The sequence below is a fragment of the Rhinopithecus bieti genome, unplaced genomic scaffold, assembly GCF_001698545.2.
Source record: "Rhinopithecus bieti isolate Rb0 unplaced genomic scaffold, ASM169854v2 scaffold_22522, whole genome shotgun sequence".
In the NCBI taxonomy this organism is placed as follows: Eukaryota; Metazoa; Chordata; class Mammalia; order Primates; family Cercopithecidae; genus Rhinopithecus; species Rhinopithecus bieti.
This window is the reverse complement of record NW_016811454.1, coordinates 2,879,584-2,902,597: the sequence shown is the minus strand read 5'-3', so window position 1 is coordinate 2,902,597 and position 23,014 is coordinate 2,879,584. Positions and strand designations below refer to the sequence as shown.

The 23,014-nt window shown below is 35.8% G+C and overlaps 1 protein-coding gene across 2 annotated transcripts in view; it reads left to right on the top strand.

Annotated features, from left to right (window-relative positions):
• PARD3B (par-3 family cell polarity regulator beta) overlaps window positions 1-23,014 on the top strand; it is a 1,116,980-nt gene that overhangs the window by 140,133 nt on the left and 953,833 nt on the right. For both annotated transcript variants that reach the window (XM_017893929.1, XM_017893928.1), the window contains exon 2: window positions 91-192. In XM_017893929.1, coding sequence (XP_017749418.1) covers window positions 91-192 — 102 coding nt within the window. The remainder of the gene's footprint in view (window positions 1-90; window positions 193-23,014) is intronic.

Genomic DNA, 23,014 nt, shown 5'->3' with positions numbered 1-23,014 from the left:
AACAAGTCTACTTATGTCTCTTAACATTAAAATGTGTTTAACTTTTTAATATAGATTAGGTCATTAAACTTGTTGTTTGTTCTGCCATAGGGTCCTGGTTACTGGGTGAAGATTCATCACTTAGAATATACAGATGGAGGAATCCTGGATCCAGATGATGTCTTGGCAGATGTTGTTGAAGATAAAGACAAGGTAGATAACTCTAAAAATGTGCCTCTTTGTTTTCCTCTACAGAGTTACATGTTTTCAAGAGACTGAAATCCTTAACAAACTCACGTGTCAATTATTATTAAAATATACCATCTGTTCAGGTTTCACCTGGACAGCCCATAAATCAAAGTTCTTCATCAGATGTTTGGAAAAGCTTTGTTAAGGTTTGGGAATCTGTTTGTGTTGGCCTAATTAGCAGACACTTCATTCCCAAGAGTTCCTGATACGTCTTAATAAATTAGTTTCATACGTGAGGCTGTTGGAATTATCATCATCGTTGCTGGCTCTGTAGTTTATTCCTGGCCCTTGCTAAATATTCAACTACATGCCTGAGGTGCGAATGTGTTTCCAAGTAGAGAATACAATGGGGCAGAAAGTTATATGAAGAATTATAGTGAAGATTTTTCTTGAAGTAGCTGGCAAACAACGATCTTGAGTGTTTTTCATTGCTTATTTTCATTGCTACAGTAAAAGGCACTAAACTGAATACTCCAAAAAGTTTGAGCATGTTCTGCCACTTATTTGGGAATAATCCTGTTGCAAATGTTTTAATGAGATTTTTCTTCTGAGACGACACAGAGGAAGGTATGAAAGTGTACTATTTTATTGCAATACACACGATTATTGCTGTTGAGACACACTTAATACTGCAGGCTGGGGTCCTGTCATCAATGGCTAATGTGTTTTCAAAAACTGAATTCTGTCAGAGAGATCTAGCTTTCAAAGTTTCTTCTAGTGTACATCTTTAGTGCTGTTTGTACTAGGCTACAAATATAATTTATATTTGTAAACGTATTTCTCTGAATTTTTTCCCCGTAATTTCAGGGGTGAGTATGTGTACATTTTCGTGTTTTACCTGGCTGGACTGGAATATAAATAAGTGATTTATTAAACTCAGGTAAAATTTATATTTTTCTTTTTCCATAAGATCTCTTCAGACTGTTCAAACTTACATTAATCTTTGCAGACATTTTATGCATTTACATTTCATATTTTATTTTGTAATTCAAACCTGTTTTGCTTTATGTTGTTATTAGCGATTTGTAGTCTATTTAGGGAGATAACTAAGTTTTATAGTCTATTTAGGGAAATAATTAGATATCTAGATAAACCTACTTATCTCCCTAAATAGATTGTAAGCTCCTAGTGGGCATGGACTGGGAGATTTTATTTGTGTGTTTTGTTAATAGTATCTGGTATAATATCTTACACAAACTTGATTCCCAAAATACTTACTGAATTAATGAGTGAAAAAGACAGCTTTACTTTCTACACTTAACTCTTGCTGTATATAATTTTGATATGTATTTCCTGTTTAGTTGGTCTCAGGATAAATAAAAGGGTAAATAATGCATTATTAACCTTCAGAACCCTGAAAGAAGGGTTTTACTTCTTTTCCCCATTTCACTTTCTGCTTCTTCCCTAAAGATCATCTTCTTCCTTTGAAGTAATCCAGATATTTTAGTTGTTTATTAATGTAGAAGGCAGTTCCTGTCTCAGATTTCACTGATGTCCAGAGCATTAAAATGAAGGTCCAAAAAATGGCAAGTTTAGGAAGGGCCAGAAGAAAATGTCTTACCCCAGCTCCATCCAGTACCTCGTTACTGGAAGGATAAGTCCATGAACAGTGCCCAGGGAGATAATTTGTCCTATAGAGCTCTCACATTTAGAGCATTCTTTTAAACTATCTCAGCAATGCAGTTTATAACCATAATCCACTTACTACACACAGATAAAGCTTTATTATATGTAATCTCTGTTTTAATGGGACTCTACCACCATTACTCAATAAGGTAAAAAAGTGAGCTAATCAGTTAAAATCCTAGCCGAGGATTAATACTGCTTGGGTTCAGCTTTATTCAGTTAATGTACTTCAGTATTTCTACATGATACCTAATTGGTATTGTTCTTCAGAGTTCATGAGAATTTATACTTTTGATGTTGCTGTGTTGCCATTTCTTCCTTTTAAAAGTAAGTGGCACGGCGACTCACACCTGTAATCCCAGCACTTTGGGAGGCTGAGGTGGGTGGGTCACAAGGTCAGGAGATCAGGATCATCCTGGCTAACACGTTGAAACCCCATCTCTACTAAAATACAAAACTTACACAGGCATGGTGGCATGTGCTTGTAATCCCAGCTACTCGGGAGGCTGCAGCAGTAGAATCAATTGAACCCGGGAGATGGAGGTTGCAGTGAGCTGAGATCACACCAGTGCACACCAGCTTGGGNATTCAGTTAATGTACTTCAGTATTTCTACATGATACCTAATTGGTATTGTTCTTCAGAGTTCATGAGAATTTATACTTTTGATGTTGCTGTGTTGCCATTTCTTCCTTTTAAAAAGTAAGTGGCACGGCGACTCACACCTGTAATCCCAGCACTTTGGGAGGCTGAGGTGGGTGGGTCACAAGGTCAGGAGATCAGGATCATCCTGGCTAACACGTTGAAACCCCATCTCTACTAAAAATACAAAAACTTACACAGGCATGGTGGCATGTGCTTGTAATCCCAGCTACTCGGGAGGCTGCAGCAGTAGAATCAATTGAACCCGGGAGATGGAGGTTGCAGTGAGCTGAGATCACACCAGTGCACACCAGCCTGGGTGACAGAGCAAGACTCCATCTCAAAAAAAAAAAAAAAAAAAAAAGTAAATGAAAAAAATTTCATATTTTTTGACAGCCCTTGGTAATCTTAAGATTAGAAAGAAGACCCTGCCAAATTTCATTTTCCTTACTTTTTGGCAGTTTAGATTAAGAAGTAACTATAAATGAGGCTTTGTGGATGCTTAATGACATATCAGTCTCACCCAGGATCCTTTAAGGTAGTATTGAGCTTAGACAAAATAACAGTTCACCTGTTTGCAAATTGGCTACCTAATAATCTTAGGCATTTAAAATATGGATAGAAAAGAAATCCAAAGAGGCATGGATACATGCACATAATCATTGTGCTAACCCCAAAATATCTCACCTCCTAGGAAAGGCTCTCCCTCCAGGTGAGATGTGGCATTAAGGAACTGTTGGTTGATTGCAACGTATCAGGCAGGAAAAACAGAAACTTAGAAAGCAGGGGAGGCTGGGCCAGTTAGTGTACAGTAACACCATCCCATACACTTCAGTAAAGGTAGAAACTAGAGGTTAAATGATATTCCACTTAGAGAAGACTCTAACAAAGTTCAGCCAGTGTTCTTAAGAAATGACTTTTAAAACTTGTGCCTAAAGTGGTTTATCTTTGGTCTTACCTCTATTATTCGTTTGGCCAACGTAGTGCTTGGTGCATACATGGTGTCTCTTTGGGAGCTTTGGTTTTTATTTTATTTTATTTTATTTATTTTTTTTAATTATACTTTAAGTTCTAGGGTGCATGTGCACAACATGCAGGTTTGTTACATATGTATACATGTGCCATGTTGGTGTGCTGCACCCATTAACTCATCATTTACATTAGGTATATCTCCTAATGCTATCCCTCCCCCTTGTCCCCTCTCCACAATAGGCCCCAGTGTGTGATGTTCCCCTTCCTGTGTCCAAGTGATCTCATTGTTCAGTTCCCACCTATGAGTGAGAACATGCGGTGTTTGGTTTTCTGGTCTTGCGATAGTTTGCTGAGAATGATGGTTTCCAGCTGCACCCATGTCCCTACAAAGGACAGGAACTCATCCTTTTTTATGGCTGCATAGTATTCCATAGGAGCTTTGGTTTTTTAAACTTGCTTTCCCAGTAGAGCTTCCATGGGGATGAAGTCTCCGCTGTGTTATACTACTTCTAGCCTATATGTGTCAAAATATTATTGGAACAGCTTTGGAATATTGCATCTTATAACTATTTGTATAAAATGTTGTGCTGAAACTTAATAATTATCTGGTTGTGACAGTTATTCTCAAGATTCTTCAGTTTGTCTATCAGTCTGATGATTCAAGTTATTTAGGATAAATATCTAAGAATTGTAATTTTACACTCATGTCTCTTCTCTGTTTGCTAAAGGCTACCAACTTAGTTCACCCAATACTACCAACCTAATCATTGATTACTAGCAATGGCCCAGAATGTCTTTGGCCCTTATTTATTCTACTTTATTTTAAAGCAATCCTGAAGACAAGAGCTAGTGCTATCCCTATTTTTAATTTCCAGAATAATCACAGAAATTGTAAGTAACTTGCCCAAGATCACACAGGTAGTAAATGGCACAATCAGACTCTGGAACCTAGAATTTAAATTTCTGTAATCTTATTTATTTTCTTCTCTGATGTGTCGAGCAGTTTGGCATTTGTATCTATAAAAAATCTCTTATGAAAATTCATCAGTCATAAATTCTGCTTTTACATAGTCACCACCTTTGCTAAGAAAAGGTTGGCAATAGACCAAACTGTTGAGTATAACAAAACAGTTGAGTATACAATTTATTAATTATAAATTAATTCAGAATTAATATGCCATACATATTTAGTATACTTCAACCCTGTTTGCCTATAGCCTGCATCTAGTTTATTATAAAGTCTTGTCAGCTCTACCTCTGTTGCTTTCTTTTGCATCCTCTTTTTTTCTAGGACCTAGATTATTCGATTCAGATACAGTTGAATTTCAGCTGGACTCTGTAGTCTGCACTTGAAGTCCAACCACCATATACAGTTACAAAGAAAAACTAATTTGTATTCCAATAACTACTTTTTTGCACCAACTATAGACTGTGCTATTTTCAGTAGGCAGAATAATGGCTCCCCAAAGATGTCTACTCCCTAATCTCTACAACCTGTGAATATGAATGTTACATGACAAAAGGTCTTTGCAGATGTGATTAAGGATCTTAAAATGGAGAGATTATTCTGGATTATTTGGATGGACCCAATGTAGTCACAAGCATTCTTGTAAATGAAAGAAGGCAGGAGAGTGAGTATTAGAGAGATAGATGTGAGAAAGAAGCATCCAGCCAATGCCAGCTGTGAAGTTGGAGAAGGTGCCACCAGCGAAGAATGTAGGTGGCCTCTAGACATTGGAATTGTAAGGGAATGGATTCTCCCCTAAAGGCTCCAGAGAGAACACAGTCCTGCTGATACCTTGATTTTAGCCCAGTGAGACTTGTTTCAGATTTCTTACCTCCAGAACTGTAAGATAATAAATTTGTGATGTTTTAAGCCACTACGTTTGTGGTGACTTGCTATGGCAGCAACAGGACACTAATACATACACTGCCTCTTTTCCCATTTTAACTTTTCAAGTGATGTTAGTCTTCTCAAATTTCATATTGACTGGGCATTGAGATCCTGCAGGATGAGAGAAATGCCTTGTACTTCAGATGGGCTCCTTGTTCTTTGCCTTCCTCCCAAAGTCCGCCACAAATGATCCTCAGTTTATTGGGTGAGTCTTTACTCTTTGAGACTTGATCTTTAAATATCTAATTATGCTGTTATCTTCTACAGTGTAGAAATTATTTCAAAGTCACAGCCAAACAGCCTTGTTCAGTTATCAGTTTCTCACTATAGTATGGAAAGGCCCTAAGAAGTCTGAAGACCAATGCTTGGTAAACCACTGCAAAGCAAAGCTTAATGCTCCCTTCCTAAGTTTTTTTAACTGAGCATGAGAACTTCTGAGTATTAAGCTTTTTAAAATGATTATTTTCCTTGGTAATTGCCATTATTAATTTTTGGCTTGGTTGAAGAAGACAACTGCAATATAACATGAAAACATGGCAATCTATAACTTCTATTATGTAAACTGAATTACTGCCATGGTTTCATTAACTATACAAAGATAATACTATATTATGTAGTAAAGTAACATGGAAAGATGCCTCTGTTCTTGACTAAACTGCCTATCCTAGGTGGCTCAGTTTGGAGAGATGCCAGTGGCTTTCAGGGCTTCCAAGTGAATTGCCCACTGGATCATATGTGGTACCTGGTATTCAAATGTTACAATTTCAGTTCAGTTTTATCTCCTAGTAGTTATCTGTCCTTGGGCAAGTTTCTTCATTTCCTTGGCCTTGGTTTCCCCATTTGTAAAATGAATATAATGTTCTTACAGGGTTGGTATAGGAAAACTAGATAGGTAAGCTATATAAAATTTTAAGTATAGTATAGCATATACTAAGAACTCAAATGCTGTTATATGAATGATACTATGGTAGTGCTATTACAGTATTTTAACCTAGGTGTTTTGATGTTACTATTAGATGTTTTAAGTATTTAAACATCAAAGAAACTATTTTACTGTACATTTTAACTGCTTTTTAAACAAAACTTACATGAATTATTTAAAGTTATTAAATTGGTAAAATAGTTTTATAAGAAGATACTTGAATATGACAGAACATTTGGATTGATATATTGTTATTATTTGAGAAATGAAAATGCCAGTATGATTAAACTTGGAAATGAGAATCCTTTTATCAGAACATATTATTTGGTAACATAAGGAGCATTTGGAGATCTAACATGATTTTAAAATGGAGACTGGTTTGCGCAATGCTACATGAACTAGTGACCTAAAGCCAGGCTCTTTATCCATAAGCCAAATTGCTTTCTGAACACTCTGTTGCCCTCTAGTGGGTTCACAGTTACCTAGAAACCAGCTCACAGGAGCTATTTCCTGAACAAGATGAAGTATTTGGTTCTACTTTATTGGAAAATAATTTTTGCTATATTTTTTAGTACAACTCACAGACTCAGGCCTGGAGAATAAAGCCAGAGTTTACATACCTTTTCATGTGCTTTTGTGCATCTTCTAGTAAGGACTAAAGGAAATTCCTTGCATTTATAAAAACTCCTCTTTTAAATTTATTTTTAAATTTAGACTTCTTCCCACCATACCTATTCGCTGGCTGAAAGATTAATGACTGGTGGTGATGAAGTATGTAACTTTTTCAGTCTGTAGTTGGACAAGCTATGAAGTATATTGTGTTTTCTGGAGAAGAAGAATGCTAAATTAAGTTAAACAGCTGTTTTTAAAAGGTCCTGATTTATTTCATTTCTGAGCCCTCATTTTATCAGTAAGATTTCTGTCAAAAGCTAAAGCAACTATTTTAAAGCCACAATTAAGAGAAAACAAATCAGGATATGATGTGTTTTGTTTTCCTTCAGAAAGTCTTACTTTAGTTCATGGGAGTTGACATTATAAAAACACAAAAGCACATAGAAGAAGTTTGGAGGTTTCAGAAATAAATGCAGAAGCTCCTGAAGAACAAATGAATTACCTTGGTCAGAAAAGTTTAGCTCAGAATTTTCAAAATTACTCTCTGCTTACAGAATTACAAAAGTATAGAATCATGGATCCAAACAAGACCTCAACAGTCATGTAGATTACATTCATCATCTTCCAAAAGAGGAAATACCCTACCCAGGAAGAGGTTATAGAACACCATGTCTGTACCTGATGTCGTTCCTGAGTCCATTTCTGCATTTCCTGCCTGGGATGCTGATAACATCTCATGCAGATCAAAACTACTCAGTTTCAGTTGGCTTCCTCCATTGATGTCCTTGTTCTTGTTGGTTAGGAGCACCTTTTCCTAGTCTCCCAGGCTTGAACTTGCAGTTATTTAAAAAATTTAGTTATTTAATAAAGCCAATTTATTCTTTCCTTTATCCTTTCTCATATGTTTGTTTTTGTCTTTGCATTTCCACAGCTACTAAATTTACATCCGTAATATTTCAGGCCAAGGTTACTATAATTGATAAGAAATTGGTCGTCTTGTTTTTAGTCTCTTCCTTACCCGTCAACTGTTTTTGTGCCTATTGTGTAGGCAGAATGGTTAAGATCTTGGATTCTGGACAAAAAAGTCAGTTCATTTCTTGGCTCTGTATTTGTCTAGTTTTGTCCAAGTTACTTAACCTCTTTGTGCCTTAGTTTTATCATGGATAAGTGGAGCTAAAAATAGTACTAATTATGTAAGTTAATATGAAATGTTCAGGAGAGCATCTGGCCTGTAGTAAGTCATCAGTTATTGTAATTAACACACTATTAATAATGTAAACTACATTATTTAAAAAGTATTGCTTAAATCATATTATTCATTTTGGTATATACTGCATCAAGTCCAAACTTTGTAGCTATACATTATATTTAGAGACCTCACAATGCCTCCAAACTTTCTCTGAACCCACTTCAACCTCAGTGGTGGTGAAACTACTGTACGATTTATTATGTATCATGCACTTTCTTGCTCCAAAGCTTTTTTTCTTAGTGTTCCACTTGTCTACTATATCCTCGTCCCTATTTCCTGCCCATCAAAGATTCAGTTTATGTTGTATTTTGTATTATTCAATATTATCTCCATGAGGAGGAGGTTTTTGTTTTATTCACTGCTGTATTCCCTGTGTCTGCAGCAGTACCTGGCATTTCCTAGCTGTTCAAATAATTATATAGTCAATGAATGAACATACGCTTTGAGGTTTTGAGTAAGCCGTTCAATTGCTGGGAACTCCAGTTTTTCCACTGGTAAATGAGAGTGATAAATGATATCTTTCACACAGTGTTATTGGGAAGGTTGAGACAGTGTTCATGAAAATACAATGGAAATTACAAAGCACTATATACATGTAAAAAATGTATCTATTCCTGCTGTTCAGTTCTTATGGATTTTTCAAGATCCAGGTGAAATTGTATTTTCTCCCAGTCAACATTTGTAAATCATCTCAATCTTAAGTAAATTCTCCATGCTCTGAAATTTTCTAGAAACGATTAAGTGGTCTTTTTTTCTTTTTCAGATGTTATTGGCTAGTAACATTTACCACTTACCATCTTGAAGTTCTTAAGAATTTTATTGTTTAACTTTTTAAATCTTAGTTTTGTCACTCCAAGTGTCTCATATGCTGTTTCAGGACTGGGATGATTGTTTAAAATATTTTTTAGCCCATGGACTTCTTACCTGTAGTTTGGTGTTTCATAAATAAGTTTAATTTTAATTAGTGATAGAGTGAGAACTAGAATTGAAGATTTCTAATTGTGTACCTTTTTCTTCCACCAAACTATGTTGTCTCTTTGAAATATTTTATTAGGAGACAGTTTGTGGGCATGGTTCAACCTCAGAAGAATTTTGGAATCAATGCCTTTGTGACCTTACTATAGCACAGGCGAATAGTGTTAAGAGATAGTAACTTAAACTACAGTAATCTTGATGATGGCCATGTCAAATATGTGCTTTCCACAATTTAGTTGGTTGACATTTATAGTGTGTATGGGTATATGTGTGTATGTACATATGATGAGAGAATCTGCACAGATGTATGTGTGTGGAGGAGTGTGTACACTTGCCCTGAATTTGTTTGCTTGTTGTGCACAATTGTGACACACAGGTTTCATCAGAGGTTGGAATGAAATGATCAAGCTCTATGGTATTATTAATTTAGCTAACCTTTTGAGTACAGAGAAGAGTAAACCATAAGAAAATGTTTGATATGTGTGTAAAATTTTAAATTTGCTTGGAGGGAAAAACCCAAGAAAATTTGAGATCACAATAATGCTTTACTTAGAGCTAAAAATGTAATTCAGAGTAAGAGTCAATGAACACTTTCATCTTTACAGTATGCCTTTCACCATATGTTACATTACTGGACCCAGTTCTACCAATTTTCTCTCTCACATTAGCTTCTTTGGAAGCTATTTATATAGGCATATCTATGGCCTAGGGATATGGGACCATTTTTTTTAATATACATATGTGTTTTTACTTATGTAACTTACAAATTACAATCTCATTGTAATACCTAAAATTATACCAAATGGAAAACTACTTAAGCTATAAAACATCTTCTTTTAAAAATGCAAATGCCTGTGAGTGCTAGTATCAGTCACCAGTACCTGTGTGTATTGATTCAGATTGTGCTTTACTAATACCTAGCTGAAATCAACTTCACTAAAGCAGTATTGTAGAGTGTCATGTGGCAGAGCACAAGGGCATTGGCAGTTTAAATTTAGATTTTTCTTATTTTAAGCTGTCTCAACCTCAGTTCTCATGTTTCTAAAGTCAGCTTTTAGGAGGAGGAGCAAATGAAATGAAAGAGTATGTGGTAACATTTTGAATATGATGTATCACACAAATATATCACTTTTATTCTTGCCTCTTGTAGGAGCAGCCCTGAGGTATTTGAGCGAACATTTCTGCATAGTCCAGAAAGGGCTTGTGGTGGTGTGAGAACACTGAGCCAGGAATAGAGGAACGTAAGAGAGGTTTAGAAGGGAGGAGGTTGGTTATGTCAAAAGGCCACTCTTCTCTTCTTGCCATTCAGTGAGGTGTTCAGGAAAGAGGCAGTGCTGAGGAGTATAGGGAGAAGTAGTTTTCTGAAACAAAAATTGCATTTTTCCTTAGTAATTGAATGTGGGTGGTAAGAAAGGATATCAGAACTTCCATGTACAGACAGGCAAGGAAGGTGAAAGCTAAAGTACAGGGACAGTTGTTCAGAATCTTCCCAAGATTCCAGAACCTTGCTAACATCTGTGTAGGTTATCAAGTATCATGTTTGCTGCCTATTTCTTAATGAGTAACAGCAGGTTATATAAAATGGGAGGTGGGTGCATCTTTGAAAAGATAGGGAGGATGGGAGAAGGTGTCTCTGTCTTAGTTAGGAAAAATCTCAAGAAATAAAATGGAAAGTTATGAAAAAAGTAGCTGAACACCTTAGATCTCATGATTTAATGAGAGAAAAAAAATAGAAACAAAAAAACAGGCCAACAGGACACTACTCAGTACTGAGAAATAACCACTGAACCTTAAATAAACAACTGTTTAGTTACTTGATAGTTTTCACCAAGAGGTATTTACTATTCAGCAATTTAATGGGAGTAACCATATACCAGGCTCTTAATTTACTAGCTGGTTCTTCTATTTCCAGGACCTAAACTCACTTTATATTATTAATTAGCCACATTGTGAATCCAACAAGACGTTTTTGACTTCTCTTGGAATCAAACTGATGTTTATCACACTTTTATGAGGTACCTATTCCAAATTCTATATAAACCCCTTGCATTTATAGATATGTTTTTAGTAAATAAGAATATTCAGTTTCCTTAAGCTTAGGCTTTGAAATTGTAGCTTTTGAAAGTCCTGTAAGTATTTAATATCACATTTAAAAAGAAAGTGTATTTTCCCTATCATATGAATATGGAAACTTCACTTAGCGAATCGTGGCAGGATTACTAAACTTAATATTTACTCTTTTAACTTTTTAAGTTCTCTTTTTAGCTTTCCTTCTTTTGATGTTATGAATCAGTTTTGAAGGATCAAGTGACATTTTCTTAGCAATAAAGAAGAAAGCCTCCTTGTGCAGACTTTAATCGGAGGAGTGAAATAGCACAGAAGCATGTTCAGAAATAATCTCTTCATTAATCTCAACCAAAAACATGTTACAATTGAAATACACATATTTATACAATACTTAACTACAAACAGACCAGAAAGACTGCAAAATAATATGATTTGAGATTATTCTAATAGCCTAACAATCTTAGTTTTGCATATATGTGTGTAAAAGTTGAAGTATCTCCTAGTTCTTAATTGGTAACAGGGATAGAAGTTGATTTTCTAGAATGCTGGCTTAGTGTGGCCACTGTATACCAGTTCAAAACGAACCTATTATGTTGGTAAAATGAGGTGTTCTAAATAGCTCACCTTTTAAATGGGAATTTTACAGAGCTCTTAGTTGACTTATTTGGAAATGGAAGTACTTAATGTTAAGACTGAGGAACCTGGGACTACAATTGAGAAGAGAGGGTTCAGAGGGAGCTTGCTCACTGTCCTTAACTATTTGAGTGATCCTAGAAAAGGTATGAATTCATTCACTATTACTCTAAGAAATCGGGCTAGTGGTGTTTCAAGAAAATATTTTTCAGCTGAATATAATGAACAGCTTCTCAATGAAGCACATGCTGCTTTCTAACACATGAGCTCATTTTAGTCACTGAGACCAAGTATATAAGCAAGAGTGGAGCAGACATCTGCCAGAAATTCCTCTTTCACGTTTGCAGTTTGATTAGAGACTTCTAAAGGCCAACTAGCAGCCTCTGAGGCATGCATTTCAGTCTAGAAAAACAGGGTTGGCCTATATAGTCCGTTGTGATACAGTGTTGTTTGCTGACCTCACATCCACTGTCCCCTTTCTCCCTCCAGTGTGTTCAGATTCTCTCTCCCTTCAGCATGAAGCCCACATGGTTCGATGCATGTGACTACTCACCTGCAAGGGTGACCCTGGGTGGCCCTTCGTCTGTTACTAATATTTAGTTCCCTGTGATGGTGATTACTTTGGGAATGGTTGTGTGATTCCGTTTGTGACAAATATGCTCAAGGAGAGATTTGCTGAGGCCTTCTGGGAAAGATCTTTCCATCTTGTGGGAGAAGTTTTCTCTGAATTTTATTTTGTTGTGAAGTTTAGATCCACGGCAGCCATCTAGCTTACAACATGAAAAGAAATTCAGGTCCTGGTAATCTTGGGAACATGGCGTCAGAGCCAGTGGGTTGAGTCAACTCTCAAGTCCCTCCTAACTTGGAACCTTCAATTCCATGAGCCATGTATTGCCTTACATTTACGCCTGTTTCCTTTGCGTTTTTTTGTGACTCACAGATTACGGATTCTCTTTGGTTACCCTGTTAGAGAAGCTTTGGCTCTATTTTTGGGGCTCCTCTTTTTTTTTTTTTTTGAGACAGAATCTTCGCCCTGTCGCCCAGGCTGCAGTGCAGTGGCGCCATTTCCGCTCACTGCAAGCTCCGCCTCTGGGTTGACGCCATTCTCCTGCCTCAGCCTCCTGAGTAGCTGGGACCACAGGCACCCACCACCATGCCTGGCTAATTTTTTTTTTTGTATTTTTTTTTAAGTAGAGACGGGGTTTCACCGTGTTAGGATGATCTGGATCTACTGACTTCGCCCGCGTCGGCCTCCCAAAGTGCTGGGATTACAGGCGTAAGCCGCTGCACCCGGCCAGTTTTGGTTAGGACATATTTGTCCTAACCTCTTTCAGTTCTATACATTGTTAATTGGAAAGTTTTAGGATTTTTGTTCACATTTCTGCCCAATTATTTAGCTCTTCTCTTTCAGAAGTTTTTGAATTGTCAGTGAAAGAATTACACATCTTAAAATCTGTAGGGATAAAATCCTTATTCCAGTTGTTTGGTTTGCGTAGCTTAGATTTACTAGTCAAGATTAATTTGGAATTTTCCATTTGGTGCGAATTATATCTTTTATTTTAAATTCTTTTTTTCCCATGATTGTTAATGTTTTCTTGAAAAAATAATTAATGCTATTTAACACATCTGTTAAGATGTGTTTGTCATAAACTCTCATTATTTCTATTATTCATTACTTCAAAAATTATATATTGAGAATCAATATTCTAGTGACTGGGAAATCAGAAAGAGTTCTGTCTTTAGCCTTTTTAGGTACCTAAAGGATACGTGTTTACGTCAGTACGTGGTCTTAACGGAGTAACATATAGGCTATTTTTCCCATGGATTTCTTTAAAATTCTAGCCTTCCTAATTTTTATTTTAACAACTTGGAAGAAACATTTGACACTAAGCTCAAAATGTTTCTTCAACTGGGTGCAATCCTATTTACATCAAGAAACTGGAGACTATATTTAAAGCAAACAAATACAAAAAAAGAAAAACCTCGGGCGGTTTAAGAAGTTTCCCAGAATTCAGAGTGAAGTGTAATAATCTTTTAAGTCATTACCCAATGGCATGATATAGTAATGTGGTTAATACTCCAGCTTCCCCTTAGCTGTGAAGAAGTTTTGTAATTATCAGTTTTCCCAAAATTATCTAAAAAAAATAACGGAGCCCTTGGCATATGACTCTTTTCTTCCTACTCTTTACCCAAGTTATAAAGAGGTGTCTAGGTGCCCCTGGTGTAGCAAGTAAAGCCTGGAGACTCCCAGGGAGCCCTGGGTCCCTAAATGGGGCAGATTGGGGATTTTTCTTGTTCACTGAGGAAGTGGGGATGCTTACCCTTGGACACTGAGAACATTTTCTGTGATATATTCCATGTACTTCATGTCCAAGCAATATAAAGACTGTGGTCCTTTACATTGTGACTTTTAAATCACAGTCATTCCTTTCTGAAGTGGCTACATGGCTGTCAAAATCAGAGTTCTTTGAACAAGCTGGAGAACATGCCCCTCTTCCCTAATAAGACAGAATAATTTGGTGTGCTTAGGAAGATTGGAGGTTAAGTGAACGAGACTTCCAGGAGGATTTGTAAGAACAATGTAGAAGTGTTGGGGGTGGGGAGAGAAATGTGACAAGTTAGAAAAATAAGTAAGTTGCAGATTTAGTGTACCGATGATTTAAAAAGTGCTATGATGAACGTTACAATAAGACAAGGAACAAAGAATAATGTGATCGAAAATGATAAAATAATGTTTGGGGAGGCCCAATGTCAAAGGCATCAACACTCAAACTATTTAAATGTATCTTTCCCAAATGGAAATAAGGAAATTAAGTATTTAGTTAAAATGATTGAGCTTAAAAATGGATGAAATATTTTGCATTTAACAGAGACGAATCTGAGATGAATCCTGTATTCATACATATAATGCATCAAAATACAGAATGCAGCTTCTGATTGTTTAAGTTAATTTTAAACCTTGGTATTTTTTATATGTGTACACAGTAACAGAAAATGTATCAAGTTGGTCTGTTCCAAGAAAGTCTAGGTTGAAAACTTGTGTATTTCCTGCCACATTGATACTTGAAATAAATACTGAAAGGTGGAATATTTAAAAACCATATAGTACTGTTCTTTAAATCTTTGCTGTTTGTTGGAAATCAGAAGCTAAAATTGAAAATTAGATTTATTGAGATGAATACTTCAAAGGCTGTTTCCTGGTATCTTAAAATATTGTTTTGTTTTTTTTTTCCAAAACAACTATTTTCCTCTTATTTAAACAATGTTTTCTTTTATTCAACTATAGTATCTGATGGTCTAATGTTACTGAAAGAAACATAATAATTTGGGATTTAGAAACTTTATTTTACTACTAGTTATAACTTTATTGGAAAATTTAATTTTGTACAGTGAAAATAATTATGTCTGGAATACTCTGAGCACCATTTTGACAGTAGCACAACTTATATGAAATAGATTTAAAAATTTGATGGTGTTTTCATATAAGGAGAGGAATATAGCTCCGAATTGAATTTTTGACACACAATCTTTTATTATGACATCTAGCTGATTAATACTTCAGCCAAATCAGTGTTTTACAGTATCTCTTTTCACTGTCCATTAGGTATGGAGCTACAAGCATGCATAAAACCTGGCATCTGCTTTGTACTTCTCATCATTTACTTTGGGGCAATGCCAGTGTCTTGGTTATTGTGTTTAAAGTCTAAATGCTTTAAGAATTCATCTAAGGCAGAACAATTTTTATTGTCTTTATTTTCTTATTGTATTTGAGTGACAGTGATTAAGAATTTCTTAAGGATAAAGGTGATGGGACAGGATTTTCGAGTAAGAGGCACTTTTGTATGTTTTTTCCTTTGTTTTAAATTTGTTAAACTGTTAACTGTTAAACCCAATGCTACTAAAAAAGTTAATACCTGTTAAATGTCAGAATTTTTAAATATGGTAAGATACCAAGATGAATACCAAAATCATCTGCAATCACATCAAGCAGGGGTAATCATTATTAAAAGTTGAGCATATAAATTTATTTTGTGTATATATATTGAAGCATAAATATTTACATTTATACTCTTCCATACAAAATTGTTATAGTAACTTGCTTTTCTTTGACATAACACATTTTGCTATGTATTTATTCTTTGAAAGATGATTTTCAGTGTGTGTATTTGTCCCATGCTTGTTTGAATGGGGATTTTTAGCTTTAGCTTCCTTCCTTTGCTTTGTACTTGAACATTTTGCTATAATTCTGATAAATATTCTATTTACTGTAATTAAAATGTAAAAGCAAGATGTTTTTTCAGTGTAAAAATCCTGGGATATTTTAGGAAAAGGACTTTTAACTCTATAAATACAGCATAGATTTCTCGTCTAGAGAACTAAGTAAATGTCCATACTCATGGGACTTACTCGGCTGGTTGCTTACCTAGATAGCTGAATATTCTGATTTCTTTTCTGATGTTTGTAAGAAAAATTCGCATTTGTTTTATAAGTGATTATTGGTAAGTTATTAGCTGTAGTTTGTTTTTAAAATGTATCTACCTTGAAATGCACATATGAAAGGTTTAAAGGCAAATCTAACTTTTTAAAAACCTGAACGTCTATTTTGAGTGTTAGTTTCTTGTGGATTTAACTGATTTTCAGCATTTTATTAATGCCATAGAATTCTAGAAGTATTTACCAATTGAAAAGAATGAAAAGAAAGTATTTAACAATGACTTCTACTAAAGAAGCAATTTTATTTTGTTTTTTCTTTTTCAACTTTTAGCTTCAGGGGGTACATGTACAGGTTTGTTACCCGAGTATATTGCATAATGCTGATATTTGGGTACCAGTGATCCTCTCATCCAGGTACTGAGCAAAGTATCCAAGAGTTAGTGTTTGAACCCTTTCCCTTTTCCCTACTTTCCCCCTGTAAAAGTCCCCAGTGTCTATTGTTGCCTTATTTATGTCCATGAGTACGCGTTGTTTAGCTCCCACTTACAGGTGAAAACATGCCATATTTGGTTTTCTGTTCCTGCATTAATTCACATAGGATAATGGCCTCTAGCCTCATTCATGTTGCTGCGAAGGACATGATTTTATTCTTTTTTTTATGGCTGTGTAGTAATTCTATGGGATATATGTACCACATTTTCTTCAGCCAGTCCAGCATTGAGGGACACGTGGGTTGATTCCATGTCTTTGCTACTGTGAATAGTGCTGCTATGAACATGCCGAGTGCATGTGTCTTTTTGGTAGAGGATTTGTTTTCTTTTGGCTGTATACCCAATAATGGGATTGCTGGGTTGAATGGTAGTTCTATTTGTAGTTCTTTGAGAAATCTCCAAAGTGCTTTCCAAGGTGGCAGAGCTAATTTGCGTTCCCACCTACAGTGTTTAAGTGTTGTCTTTTCTTTGCAGCCTCACCAGCATCTGTTGCTTTTTGACTTTTTAAGCCATTCTGACTGGTGTGAGATGGTATCTCATTGTGGTTTTAATTTGCAGTTCTCTGGTAATTAATAATGATGAGCATTTTAAAGGTGTATTTCTTGGCTACTTGTATGTCTTCATTTGAAAAGTGTTCATGTCTTTTGCCTATTTTTATTTTATTTTTTCCTTTTTTTGAGAAGGAGTATTGCTCTGTCACCTAGGCTGGAATGCAGTGGCTGGATCTCAGCTCATTGCAACCTCTACCTCGCGGGTTCAAGCAATTCTCCTGCCTCAGCCTCCCAGGTGGCTGGGATTATAGGCACTGGCCACCACGCTTGGCTAATCTTTTGTATTTTTAGTAGAGACGGGGTTTTGCTGTGTTGGCCAGGCTGGTTTCAAACTCATGACCTCAGGTGATCTGCCCGCCTCGGCCTCCCAATGTGCTAGGATTACAGGCATGAGCCACCGTGCCTGGCCAATAGGGTTATTTGGTTTTTTTCTTGTTCAATTGTTTAAGTGAAGAAGCAGTTTTAAATGTGAAAACGGTTATTGTTGAATTATAAGATTGTAATTAGAATATTCTTCATGATTCTAATTAGAATTTACCTTATTGATACTTTATTAAGTTTAGGCACAGTGCTAAAAGCATTGCTATATTATCTCATTGAAACTTTAAAATTACCCAGTGAGATAGACCTATTATCCCATTTTACCAATTGGTAAACTAAGGTTCAGAGAACAGGATTAAGTGGTTTGCATACTTTTACAGAGCCATTACCTGATTAAGCCAGCACTCAAACTCAGATCTGGCAGTCTCCAAAGCTAGAGTTCTTAACCACCATGCTTAGACACAAAATTTGGTTTTCCATTTTCATTGTATTTTTCTGGAACTCTGCTGTCCCTGCACTTGCTCATTTATGAGATGTTTGTCCCATGAGGCTGTATCCATTATGAAGTTTATGTAAAGCGAAATAAGATACTTCTTGTTAAAGAGATGGGAATGGGAGGGGTTAGATGGGGCAGTCAAAGCAAGTGACAACTAGTTTCTGTTACTTTATACTGTTGTAAAAATACAGAAAAGATTGTGAATTTCTTTACTTTTATGAAATGTTTTAATTTCTGTAGAGTTGCCATGCATTATTCAAGATTATAAAATGATTTTAATTTCAGGAGCAGACAGATTTTCTGATGAGGATTTCAAGCTGTGTAATTATGAAACCCATATAGGTTAAAAGTTCAGAACTCGTTAGCTTAATCATTAAAAAATAACCAATTCATAAGCATGGCATTTCATTTTAGAGGGGTACAGTTGCAATATCATTTTACTAAAGGACCCTTGGATTCTGCTTCATGTCCCACCACACACTGAGAATGTACACGACTGTATACTACATAGTTTACTCTATATTATTGCATAATTTATAAAGAAAATTCATATTTTATGGTGGTAAATTAGATGCTACAACGTAGGGCACATTTCTATAATTTTTTAAAAGTTTTCTTGGCACCTTAAAATTCAAGGAAGTTAATGAATGAGTGCCAAGTATCAAAAGGTTAATTAGAACCTGTTACATAGGGTTGGAGTGTACATCTAGGAAATGATTTCTAAAATTTTTCCAGATATGGCATAAATGTTTCAGAATAAAATATAAGAAAATGAGTGCTCAGGTGTGAAGGAAAATTTGTACTGTGCTAAAGTACACATAACGTACCATCTTCATCATTTCTAAGTATGCAGTTCTGTGGCATTAAGTGCATTCACATTGTTGTATAACCATCACCACCATTCATCCCCAGAATTTTTCCTCATAACAATATTTTTTATTTTGAATAAAATCATGCAGATATTATTGAGAATATTTGGATTCATACAGATGCTTGGAATCTTTAGAGGTTTCAATGTATGAATATATGTAAAGATGAACGTTGAAATTGTAGGTCTTGTTACTTCAGGTAAGACATATGACATCCATTGATGCAACTGAAATCTTTACCAGGTTTTGAAATACTGTCAGAGTCATGCATATTTTCTTCGTGATGAAAGGATATTGAGAGGAAAACTATATTCAAATATAAACAATCTTCATAAAGAACCGTCTGAGGTGATTAAAGATACCGTGATCATCAAACAGTTAAAGGTAGAAAATAAAATACGGTGTTTATGAGAATTTTGACTGGCATGAAGATTTTAATGCATATTATCTTGCTTTGCTAATCAAGGTGATTGAGATGCACTTGGCTGTTAAATAGAACTTGCTTGTGGCTTTTAGTTATCAGAGATTTTACATTTATCTTCTCTTCATTTGAATGTTACATAAACCCTCCCCGTTGAATCTGAGGGGGTCACTCATTTTTTTTCCTAGAGTGCTCCTCTTATATATTGAGAATATTTTTTCCCTTAATGCTTGGAGAATAACAAAAAAGAATTTTTTATTGGTTCATTTCATGCTTGGTAAGATTCCAACTGTCAAAACATTATAAAATTTTGAACCTAGAGGCACATTTCATCACCAGAGTACTAATTACTGCAGAGAACTGGAGCGAGTCATTATGTAGTAGTATTTATTAGAGCTGCCCAATTTTAATGTTTTTTGGACCAGAGACACTTAAATAAAAGGTTAAGCTGTTTGGGCACAAAAGAAGGAAGAAAAACTGCTCAGTGCTTGCAACACATCAAATATAGTGCAGGAAAGGTAGAATTAATTGAAAACTATGCACTTACTTTAACTGACACTCAGCATCTTATTTTCAGGGATGAGCATGGCAGATGTAATTCTTGGTTTATTTTCACTATGTTTAGTATTAGGAGCCGATTGTGTGCTAGGCACTGGTGATATGAGGGAAATGTGAAAGACAAGGGTCTCCCTTCATGGAGTCCATATTCTTGTGGGGAAAGGAGACAATAAGCAAAGCATCATTTATAATATAGCAAGTAATGCATGCTAATGGCTATAAAGACACACATATTGGAGTAAAAGAACAGAGAGTGAGTGGTTGGGGGAAAAGGCATTTTAAATCAAGCAGTTAAAGGAGGCTCTCTAAGGAAGTGACATTTGAGAATAACAGTTAATGAGGGCATTTAAACAATTAGTCATTTAATAATTTAAGCGTACAAATACCTCTCACATAATTCACATAGCATGAAGTACTAGAAAATAACAAAAATAAGGAAAAAATGAAATAAAATGTACTATTAAACAAATATATTAATGTCTGTTAAATATCATCTATGAAGCCACTGACTAGATAGTAAGCTGGGGAGGAGAAAATATAAAAATGTGTCTCTATACTTGGGAAAATTACAGTTGTAGTGAATCATTGTGGCTTGCTTAAGAGTAAGTGAACAAGCAGTCCAAAACAGTGAAGTGTGTGGAGGCAGCAGCAGGTACTTAAGTTTGACCAAATGCTAACCAAATGCATTATAAGGTGATTGTTGACTATTTGTTCCTTCATCTCCACCCCTCTTCCATCCGCACCTGACACTATGCGGTCCTTTAGTGCCGATTATATTTCTATTCTAAATACTTGGTTCTTAATAGGTAGTCGGTAACAGTTCTTTGATTGGGTGCATGGATGAGTGAATGAAGACGGAAGACAGGCTTTAAACTTTTTTCAAGTATGGTTTAGAAGAAAAAAAGTGCAGTTTTGCATGTCTTTGCAAGGGTGAAATTTATTTCAGTTTTAAGAGTAAGGAGAATTGGGAGGCCGAGGTGGGAGGATCTTGAGGTGAGGAGATTGAGACCATCTTGGCTAACACAGTGAAACGCTGTCTCTACTAAAAATACAAAAAATTAGCTGAGTGTGGTGGCGGGTGCCTGTAGTCCCAGCCACTTGGGAGGTGGAGGCAGGAGAATCGCTTGAACCCTGGAGGCAGAGGTTGCAGCGAGTGAAGATCGTACCACTGCACTCCAGCCTGGGCGACAGAGCGAGACTGCCATCTCAAAAGAAAAAAAAGAGTAAGGAGAAATCCATCCAGATTTGAGAAGAAAATAAGGGACAATGGAGAGAAAGAAGTCAAAATGCCAATGACAGCTGATAGAAGAAGACTCCAGAAAATTGGATGGGGTGTGGTGACCAACCTAGGTAGGAGTTCACTTTGAAAAATATGAAATAGCATTTTTCTTCAAAGACAGGAGAAAAATAAGTTGAGTTGGCCATGAAGAAAGATTTTAAGGTATAGATGTGAAGAAAGATTTTAAGGAGAAAAGTCTAGGGTGATGATCTTGGTCACATTTTAGTGGAGGTAAAAGAAAGGCCATCTGAAATAAAGAGGGACTGGAAGTCCTTGAAAACAAATGAGTTTCAGAATTGGAAATTTTCAGATTTTAGGAAGGTGGTAGATGCATCTACTGTATACTACGTAACACTCCTCATATGGTCTTTGGCAGTATGTTGTAATCATAGACATTAATATTTCCCTAACAAAACACTAATATTTATACCTGGTGAAATAATGATAGTTTCCAGTCAATATAGTTTGTGCCAAATGTACACAAAGTAGATAAGAAAATATGCTTGGATATTGGAATAATGGATAAGGGATTGTGGACCTGTGCAATTTGCATGGCCCATTTTTGTTTGCAGGAATGACTGAGATGAATGAAATTGTTTAAGATTTGAAAAGTAGCGGGATTATTTTGAGCAGGGGAGCCAAGTAGATGCTATGATGTCTGACACAGTGGAGTGGTTTCTCAGTGAACCCTATCAGCACATTCCTGTGCACTCTTCCTACACATGCGTCTGTGTGCTCTGATGCCCAGCAACCTGAATGGAAATCCAGACCAGATGAAGCCTGAATGGGACTGCAAGTTTATTATGGTGGTGTTATTATTGTCAGGAATGTGTTCCAGAGGCACTGAGAAGCTTAAATTGTGAGATCAACATATGCTTTAAGATCCAAGGGTTAAGCAGGACATGAAGTTGCTGATGTTTTTAGGACTGTTTTTTTTGAGGAAACCACTGTTACAACCTTTTGGCTTCTTTATATGGATTTTTTTCTACATAAGCTGACATATTATTGAAACTTTTCTTGATATTTTATATTTTTATCACAAAGGCCAAGCAGCGTGCCTAGATACATCCAGTAGATGATGGATAACTAAATAAATTATTGTAACTATGAATTATAGCTTGTTATAAATGACCTTTCATGACTAAATGAATTATTATGTGTTTGTGCATACACACAAACCTTTGTACTATGTTTTCCATGCAGGATTGCAATAAGCTGTTTTTCAATATTGATGTGGAAATTCTGTATATGTTAAATTATGTCTGTGGAGATTTGTGTTCATTGACTTCATATAGTCTCAAGTAGAATACGGTAGAAGTGCTAAGCAATGATTCCTTAATGTTAAAATTTAAAAAAATGGAGAAAATAAAACCATTCTATGAGTTTCATGTTTTCAGCTTTTAATTTTACCTTGAAAATATTCCCTACTGAAGACTGTGAAGCTCCACCCAGTGGAGGCCACAGGGAGACCCTGGCATGAGAGTCAGGAAGGGTGAGGAGCAGGCTGAGAGATCCCTTTGGAAACTTCATCTCCTGGTCAGTATCTCCCCCATCAAAACTCCTGGCCCACAGCAGGGTGAGGATAGAACTCAAGGGTTAATGTCTCAGAACTGGGAGAAGCAAGTCCTCTTTTGTAATTTGGGAAACCTGTTTGACTATGTATAAATAAAATACTCTAATTATAGAGACAGATTTTTTAAAATTTGTTTCGTTTTATAACTTGTTTTGTAGAGACAGAGTCTCACCATGTTGCCCAGGCTGGTTTCAACTCATAG